This window comes from Topomyia yanbarensis, chromosome 3 (assembly GCF_030247195.1).
Source record: "Topomyia yanbarensis strain Yona2022 chromosome 3, ASM3024719v1, whole genome shotgun sequence".
Classification (NCBI taxonomy): Eukaryota; Metazoa; Arthropoda; class Insecta; order Diptera; family Culicidae; genus Topomyia; species Topomyia yanbarensis.
This window is the reverse complement of record NC_080672.1, coordinates 140420913-140430206: the sequence shown is the minus strand read 5'-3', so window position 1 is coordinate 140430206 and position 9294 is coordinate 140420913. Positions and strand designations below refer to the sequence as shown.

The 9294-nt window shown below is 36.9% G+C and overlaps 1 protein-coding gene across 4 annotated transcripts in view; it reads right to left on the bottom strand.

The window, feature by feature from the left end:
- Positions 1-7460: 7460 nt before the first annotated feature.
- LOC131693341 (casein kinase II subunit beta) overlaps positions 7461-9294 on the bottom strand; it is a 47941-nt gene continuing 46107 nt past the window's right edge. For 2 of the 4 annotated variants that reach the window (XM_058981077.1, XM_058981080.1), the window contains exon 7: positions 7461-8911. Coding sequence is in view for 2 of the 4 variants with exons in the window: in XM_058981080.1 (XP_058837063.1) it covers positions 8909-8911 (3 nt within the window). In the remaining 2 variants the exon portion in view is untranslated. The remainder of the gene's footprint in view (positions 8912-9294) is intronic. The other 2 variants (XM_058981075.1, XM_058981079.1) reach the window with 1 other exon arrangement.

Below are 9294 nucleotides of genomic sequence, written 5' to 3'. Positions count from 1 at the left end.
GAGTAAGTGGTCATGTTCACTTCAATATTTGCACCGTCGTAAGCAATCAATCCGTGAGTTGCTGCGCCCCAAAAGCTGCTTCCCATAAGTAATAGCGAAAAAATTATGAGCTGCATTAAACTTATGTGATGCATGGTATTCGTCTTCCATTGGATCTTTCTCCTTAATTCCTCCTTTTGGGTGTAGTCTACCTGTACTTTAACATTAACGGTGTCTGCCGATAGCTTGTGGCCATACCATGTAGCTGGTTGGATTCGTTGTATTTTCCTTTTTGGTGCATAGTTTTCCTTGTTATCCTTAGGCTTAATTATGATGCTGCTGTTGTCTTTTATTACGTGATGTAGTCCAGTAAATGAAACATCTGAATTGACGTCTTGTGTTGGTGGTTTCTCCGGTTTGCGTATGTTCAATACAGCTATTTTTACTGTTGGTTTTAACCGATGCGGAACGTACTTGGCCGTCGTTGCCTTTGACGACTTCTATAACTCTTCCCTTTAACCATAGACCCCAAGGTATAGTGTTATCAGTTATTAGCACTATATCGTCAATGTTAATGGGTACAACTTTATTCAACCATTTTTGCCTTGCAATTAATGTGGGTATATATTCTCTTTTGAATCGATCCCAAAATCGTTTACTATAATGGTTAACTAGCCGCCATTGGACTCGTGTGATGTTATTATCATCCAAATTTTGTGGTGGGATGTACTCACTAGCCCTTCCAATAAGAAAGTGGAATGGAGTCAGTACTTCGTCTTCAATATTATTACCTGGTAAGTGCGCTAGTGGACGACTATTCAAAATAAATTCCACTTGTATTAACGCGGATCGTAATGTCTCGGGGTAGGGTGTTTTTTCAGGTTCCATCATTTGGTATACTGCCTATAATCGCAAGTCAGTCCCATGTAGATAGGGAATCCCATAGAACATGGGACTGACTTGCGATTACGGGCAGTATAGATTGTCCTTAATAATGTGTCGTTCCCAGACTACTCCAAAATGCGGTGCTGCTGGTGGATTAAACGTCCAATCAATCTCCAATTTATTAACGTTCATTTATTTCGTTTAGTAGGGACTTTAGTTCCTTTTTTGCTCCTACGAAGTTAGTACCGTTATCGCTGAATAAATGCTTAATATTTCCACAACGATTTTGAAAGCTTTTTAGGCACATCAAGAAGTGATCCGTATTTAATTTCTCAGCCATCTCGATATGTATAGCTCTTGTCGTCATGCAAGTGAAGATTACTTCCCATCGTTTTTCTACCGAACTTCGTACCGAAACTTCAACCGGACCAAAGTAGCCTACTCCAGTGTTTGTAAATGGGTAAGCGTATAAATCCAACCATGCTGCTGGTAGTGGTGCCATTTGAGGTATCATTGGTTTTGCTTTCCTTATGATACATTTAGGGCACTTCGTTTTTACCTTGTTGAGGACAGTACGCATACTTATTATATAGTATCGTAACTGTAATGCTCCAAGCACTATAGTATGTCCTTGATGTAAATATCATTGATGATATTGAGAAACTATTGTATACCATGATGCTCTGCTGGTAAGATGATAGGATGTCTGGATGATATTGGCAGATCCTTAGCATTTTCTAGGCAGCCGCCGACTCTTAAAATGTTGTACTCATCTAGTCTTGGAGTCAGGGTTAATAAAAGTCGTGTGCTATTTTCATTGATATGACCTAGTAATTCAATGTCGATAATCTCTTTCGAAAAATTATCTAATTGTATCTTGCGAATTACTACTCGTTCTGCCAGTTGTCTATCTTTGTATGTAATTTGACGATTAAATGTTACTGTGTGACCAGCATTAGCTTTCTTTGTATTGATTTTGTACTGCAGCCAACTGATATATTTTTTGACTATACATATATGGTGAATCAATCTTGTCCAACTAGAATATCGCTCAATTCCAATGTGCCATGGGTGCATTTGGTGAATCCAACCACAAGTTTCATTTCTTCCTTTGTTTCCATATGAGATTTGTTTGCTGGCCATTCATTTTTTGGTTTCTTCAGAAATGGTGTTCCTCTTAACCATATTGAAGGTTTAATACATTCTTTTGTTGCCTCATCTGCCGGGTTCAGTTTTGTAGGTACATATCGCCACTGATCTACCTTGGTGTTTTTTAAAATTTCAGCAATTCGATGAGTGACGAATATTTTATATTTCCAGTTCTTTGGTCGCAACCAGGCTAATACGTTTTCCGAGTCTGTCCAGAATGTAACTTTGCCGATGTTTATACATTGTTCTTCTAATACCGTATTAGTTAATATCGATCCTAAAAGAGCTGCTTGTAATTCCATTTTAGGAATAGAAAGTTGATGGATTGGTCCTACCCTTGCCTTTGTTGCTAATATACGTACGTATATCTTCTCATTTACTTTGCTACGCAAGTATACTACTGCAGCACATATGCCTTCCTGGACACAGGATCATCGGTCACCTTATTAGACGAAAAAGTTGCTGATGCATTAGAACTGGAAGGGCGAGTCGATCCACTTACATTAAAATGGACACAAGATTACTCAAAAGCATGCATTGGCAAACGTGTTAAATTCTGGATAAGGGGCATGAAAAAACCACTAATGGCTCGGACAATGAGTGATTTAAGCCTTCCGACTCAAATCTTGGATGCCAACAAAATCAAGGACGATTACTCGTATCTAGTATATGAGACAAGATATTGAATTATTACATTGAATGCTGGTAATTATTTCGATTTCTTACAATGTCCAAAATGAAACGGACCATCATTGCACTTACATACAGAAAAAAATATTGGTAAAAGTAAGTGTTCCGCTCTTAAATTAATCAAGAATAATAATCAAAATAAGTTTTCCTTTCAAGCTAATGAATAATAGCAATAAAAGTTTTGTTTTCAAACTAAGAGTATGCGTATGGTTGTTTTTTGCTAAGAGTGAAAAACTCTTATTTATCTTATTTATTAACATTTTTTTCTGTGTGTAGCGAAGGGTAACATCCGTTTGTTGAGGAACTTCTTTTACTTTCCACTTGACGTTGTTTTTCTTGCCACAGGAACAGATTCCTTGCCAAATCATAACTTCTTCGCGAACCCATTCGCGAAAAATTTGAGCCACGAAATTTGTTTGAAATCGGCTTTCATCAGCACCTGGTCGAACACAATTGACAATACAGTGAAGACCAGATTTTCATATGAAAATTGATAATTGGTAGTTTGATGGACTCTATCAGACGAACCAAATTGAATTCGAGCAAATCCTTTCTTGAGCATATTTTTCTTATCTTAGAAATCCGCAAAAAAAAGTTATTTTTTTAATTTTGCGCTGTCAGACCCCCTTAAGGGAAGTTTAAGCTAAATAATCAGGAAAGGTTATGAGGCTATTTCTAGGGACTAAAGAATATTTTAAGAGCTTCGGCTTCTTAAAAAGAAAGAAAAATATATGTCCCGATTTTATCAGCCTAAAATTCACCAAGGGGCTGATAAAAACCGGTATTCACGGTATACGTACATATTTAAAAAATCTAAATTTCATCAAAATCGTAACACACCTTGAGTTACAGCTATTCACAACCTCGAAACCATTCATAGGCGGAAGTTGGTTAACGTTGAATATGCGACCCAAGTGTATGGATTCCTGCGCAAACAAAACAGCTGTAGTCAATTCAGTTCACAAGAATCATGAATTTATTAAAATAACTGCCGTAATTATTAGCTGTCATTGTACTGAACAGATTTATGTTTGCGCTAATCAGTAGGAAAAAGGTTGACCAATTTTGAATTAACTTTTCGAAGTATGTATGACTTCTATGTATGGGGGGACGGGGGTTTCTTCTCTAATCTTTCGGCCATCACATCATGATTTGGTATTCTTAGTATGTATAACAAACATAAAAATGTGACACAAGGTGCTAAAACCGCACTAAAATCCTGTCAATCCTATTTTTCATTAGATTGTTCATAAATGATGTCGCGTATACTGCCGTTCTATGCATAATTGTCCCATGTTGCTTTTTGGTCATTTTCACTTTTTTTAATTAAACAGTCCTTTTTGATGTATATTTTCAGAAACCACATCCAAATCATAAAGTTTGTTCGAAGACTTCGTGAAAAAATACCAAGTCTGTTTGTCCCATTGTTGATATTCTACGCATAATTGTCCCACTAACAAAAATCCCAAAAAAGTGCGCAATAAAAAAATAATTTCGTAGCGTTTAGTTAAGAAGTACAATACGCTAGATGTCGGGCACTGAAAAAATTGATGAAAAAATACAGGATCATTAAAAAAGAGATGGCAGTGGCAATATCAATCACAGCAGTGAGAACAATCCTGTAAAGCTCTTCATTACTATTGTCGCATGCATAACATGGCGAACGCATCTAGGATAATGAGCCTATTTTCGCAATGTTTCTGTTATCACGCTACCCATTTGAAGCCGTTGGTTAGTTCAGCGTTTGCTATCTTTGTTCATCAAATTGGATCAAATGGTAGGGCGACAATTGGGGCACTCGATTGGAACTTTAGTTGCGATCAAACATTAGCATTTCATCGTTTTCAGGCCATTTGTGTTATTAGATTGGTTCTTAAGAACGAAGCAAGGTTGTGAATGCCAAATTAATGCACTCCATCGAGTGTAGGCAGAATAATTAATGATCTTGTGAGGTACCCTTCTAAATACAGTAGAAATAGGTACTGTACCCTATTTCCAATTTTGATGAAGCAACAAATCTTCCGAGTAACACAAAAAATCACGACAAACACTTTTGTAAAAAAAATGAGTTATGAGCATCATTTACATAGATTGTTATGGGACTGATATGCGTAGAACTTTCCGGTTTCCGCTCGATTTCTCGGCATAACAGTCCCACTTAACATTTTTTCTTAAAAACTAACGTTAATTGAATCTCTATAATAAAAAACTGGACTGATTATATTGAAAACGATTGCCATGAACGTAATTGTAGACAATAAAACTTTATTTATTGCACCGTTTCTCTCCAGATTGCTAATACAATTTTCATCTTCAATCGCGTTTTTCTCAGTTGCCAGTTTTGTAACATGGGACAATTGGGCATAGAACGGCAGTATAGACAGTTTGGGAAAAGTGTGACGTAACATAAATTACCAAGATAAAAACTTAACTTGAAGGAGATTTTTTTTTTAATTCGTTTATTTGACACGGCTCATAGCGGTAGCTTAACGGAGCCGTGGATCTTTTATACGTTTACAATACATGTAAAAATAAAAAATACGAACAAGAATTAATTAATTGGATCTCGTGCGCGCAACTTTTTATTGCGAGCGGAGACCTTCTTTCGCGAGGTCTGTTGGCAAACAGCGTCAGGGGGGTCATTTAATTCTCTCTTGTTTTTCACGTCTCGGTCGAAGCTGGCTTGGTGTCCGGGATCAACTTAAAGGAGATATCAAAAGGCGAAAAAAATGTTATTTCCCAATACAGTCCATATTGCCATATTTAAAATATTTGGAAATAATACATGCAACGGTCTCACCGGTATCCAGCATGCGGAGATCCTTTCTATATCCTCTGTACTACCAAAAACACGTTCCACGTTGCTTCCGGAAGTATACACGTCACTTGCTCTGTCTGCAACTCTGTTTGATAACCAGAACGCACCTTTCACTTGACTTCGTGCGAATTGTACTTCGATGAAACCGGATTTGGAATTGCAGGTTCTATTATTTAATCGGGGCAACCACAAATGGTCCAAACTATCGAAAATTCACAATTGAAAGATGATGTCAACTCCTATTTTTCCCAAAAATTAATATGTTCACATAAATAATTTTATGTGTACTCTACTTCATTGCGGTTATGTCTTTGACATTGCCTACTCATCCTTTTAAAGTTATAATTTAAAACAAAAAAAAATCTAAAATGCTACTCCCAGAGAAGAAAATCAGTTTAAAACCACTTTGTACATAAAGGGCACAAAACCTAGCTATATAAATCCAGGGATTTGCGTCTCGACTTCATCTCTTCAGAACCATGGTCAAGTGTCATGGTTCTGAAGAGAAAAAATCGAACGGCAAACTTGTATACCCCTGAACTTATATAGCTAGGTTTTGTGCTCCTCCCATACAGTATTTTTAAACCAAATTTCGCCTCAGGGAAGAATATTGCTTATATGACTACGCATTAGTTCGCTGGTGAAAAACAAGGCTCGATTTCCATATTTCTCATCAGCAAACAGAACTTCTCTTACGGGGCAACGTAAATTAGAAGTCGTTTAGCGTGTACAAAGGTATTGTTTCCAGTTTTGGTCTAGCGCGTCACTGAAATCGATCATATTTCTACGAAAGCGTATGGAGAAACTCGAACGATGACTGTTGCTAAAATCAAAGATTGGGCATCGGCATTTATCGCCATTTTAATCTTCCCCACTACTCGCGCTTTTGTACATCTTCCGGAACTCTGCGGAAATCTTTTTGTAGCATCAGCGGTTGCTCATTTGGGGAGCCATTTTCACGAGTTAAATTTTGTTATTTGTAATGTTAATTTTTCTTGCAGTAAAATTGAATCAGGTTCTAGCCCAAAATGCTGTCAAAGCGTGAACTGACAGTGGTTGGGGTTGGAACATGTCTCAGTTTTGAAGCTAAGCAAAACGTTATTACTATAGTTACTATATTCATAGTTAGGAGAATACACTGAGTGGAGCCAATTGAACATGTCATATGCCGGAGCCAATCACGCATGACCTCACACAACATATTCTCTTTGGGTGTATATGGAAAAGGTATTGTCATTATGCTGATAATTATTCTACTCTTTCCATGTGTTATCGAACATATCAATATTAATTCGTCAAAAGGGCGAAACTGTTTTTTGTAAACAAACTAGTTTCACTCATTAGTCTGCTGCAGAGTGGAATTTCATGACAAATATGCGTTAATGTAAATTTTTACTCTTCGTAAAAGTAATTTCAATTATTTTCTGCTTCAAAATTTTAGTAAATTAACAGAAACCATCTAAATAAAAGAAATAAAAGTTTGTTTACAAATCTTATTCGCCCTTTTGCAAATTTAATATGGATATAGAAACAATAGTTTTCTGTAACACCGAAAGATATTCGCACAAGTTTAAAACCACATCATTTCTTCGATCTCGTGTCGCTATACGTACATGTAGTACTTTCCCAAGACGTCAACAATGAAACTACTAAGCTAGGGCTTGAACATTTGCAAGGGATGCCAGTGCTTTCTTCCTGAAATAAGAGTTGCCAGTTTTCTGGTTTTTGTGTCCGCCTAACTATGAATGTAGTAATATAGTTATAACTGGTCCCAGGCTTGACGGAGCTACGCGACAGCAGCGACGTGAAGTACAGCAAAGATTAAGAGTCGATTTCATTCAGCGAATACGTTTTAGAACAGGGAATGAGATACATAATTGGCTGAGCGCAGCTGAAAAAACTTATCAAACACATCAAATAGGTAGTTTAAACCCATGGATTCATTTCGTAATATAATTTATTAAAATTTATTCATTCCTGCAATAATAATAATAAAATTAGAGCAATAATTATTCTATTTCAGTTTCTGTTTTGTATTGTATTGTATATTTTTTGCAAATAATCATGTCTGTAATTAATCAATAATGATAATTAGTAACTCAAACGATCTACATTTGGTTGTTGAGTTTGTTGTTATGCATTGCACCAACTCACCAAATCGATCAGAATGCGCGGCACCTCCCACTGTTTTTTTCTCCTTCTTCATCTTCTTACGATAGGTAGATTTGTTAGTTTTAGGTTACCAATGCTGAATGAGATACTTTTTTCGCGTGGTGCCTGATTTGATGTAGGTCAACTGGCTATCGATACGACGCGCATTGAGTTTCAGGTCGGTTTTGTTGTGTTTGTTAGCTAAATGTACTTATTTTACAATATTACATTTGTTCTGTCCACCTACGATTTATAGACAAATTAGACAACGAACTTACAGGATTTGGGAGAGAATCAAACTTAACTCGGCAAATAAAACTGACGAACAAATAGTATTTCAAGAGAAGACTGCCTAAAGGTCTTCGGTGTAAAGTGTTTTTATCTTCTTTTTCTTCGTTTTGTCCGTAAAAATGTGGTCTAGTAACTTTTCATTATTTAAAAGAAAAATATACAAAAGGGGCTTACAAAATGTTTCATGCACGTGCTCGACTGTCGCCTTTGAGTTGTGGAGCCAAATGCACATGCTGCCTGATTTCGGTTTGTGTTTTTCCAATATTGGTTTGGCCCCTGGCCCACCCCAATTTCAACCCTGGTGTATATTTCCCTCGCTAGTCGGGTTTGCTTTTTTCAATCACGTTTCAATTAATTTTGTTTATCTTCCGACTGATATTTTGTGTACTTTTTACGTTTATTTTTTTAGTTTAATTTAGTTTTTGTTTTCCACTTACATCTCAAAAAGTTATTCCACTAAGACCCGACTCGTGCATGGGATGCTTTCGTTTAGCGTTCGCGTTCAAATGTATGTAGGAGAAATGACAATAGTGTTATGACTGTTAGTGAGACATAAGATCTCATTTTCCTAGAAAGATGTCCTCCTCAATTTTTCATTCGCCTTTGTTAGGTTTGTTTTTTTTACTTCTTGGTTTTGGTGGTATAGAGGATGTACAATTGTTTGCTTCATTTGCTAGTGTTTTCTCTGCTTTTACGCTTATTTAACTAGAAATTTCATTTCTTCCCCTATTTTTTGCGTGTGTTTTTGTATTTGTCCCTAGTTTTAATCTTCTCATTGTTTTAACAACCACTTGCTGTTGTTGTATTCACATTGGGTTTATTGTTTAGTGTCCAAGTCGTCGCGTCCTCTCATCGTCTCTTCGTCGCCACCGGATGCATGTCAAACTATTTTTTCCTCGACTGAACGCCCGGCGCCTCAGTTGTCCATTACCTTTGCCGAACACTTCACTGGGTAATAATACCGACGCGGGAAGGTGAGCAAGGGGTGATTCGGGTGCGGTAATTGTTAATGGTATGATCCATACGCCAAAGTGCCGTAACGGAGAGGAGGAAGGAGACGGAGAAGAAGTAAATAATTTAGATACACTGCTTTGTCTGCTTTCAGGTTGACAGTTCTAAGGTCTAAAATTATACGAAGATTTGGTCGTTTGGCGAAATGGCTATTTGGCTTAGTAAAAGTTTCAACACTATCACATTAGGTTGGGATTAAAGAATCATGATTCACTCTAATATACAATGAAGACCCGATTTTATCAGCACCCGATTTTATCAGCCGTCTATGAAAATTGATAGCTGGTGGTTTGAATTCGAGTAAATCCTTTCTTGACCAT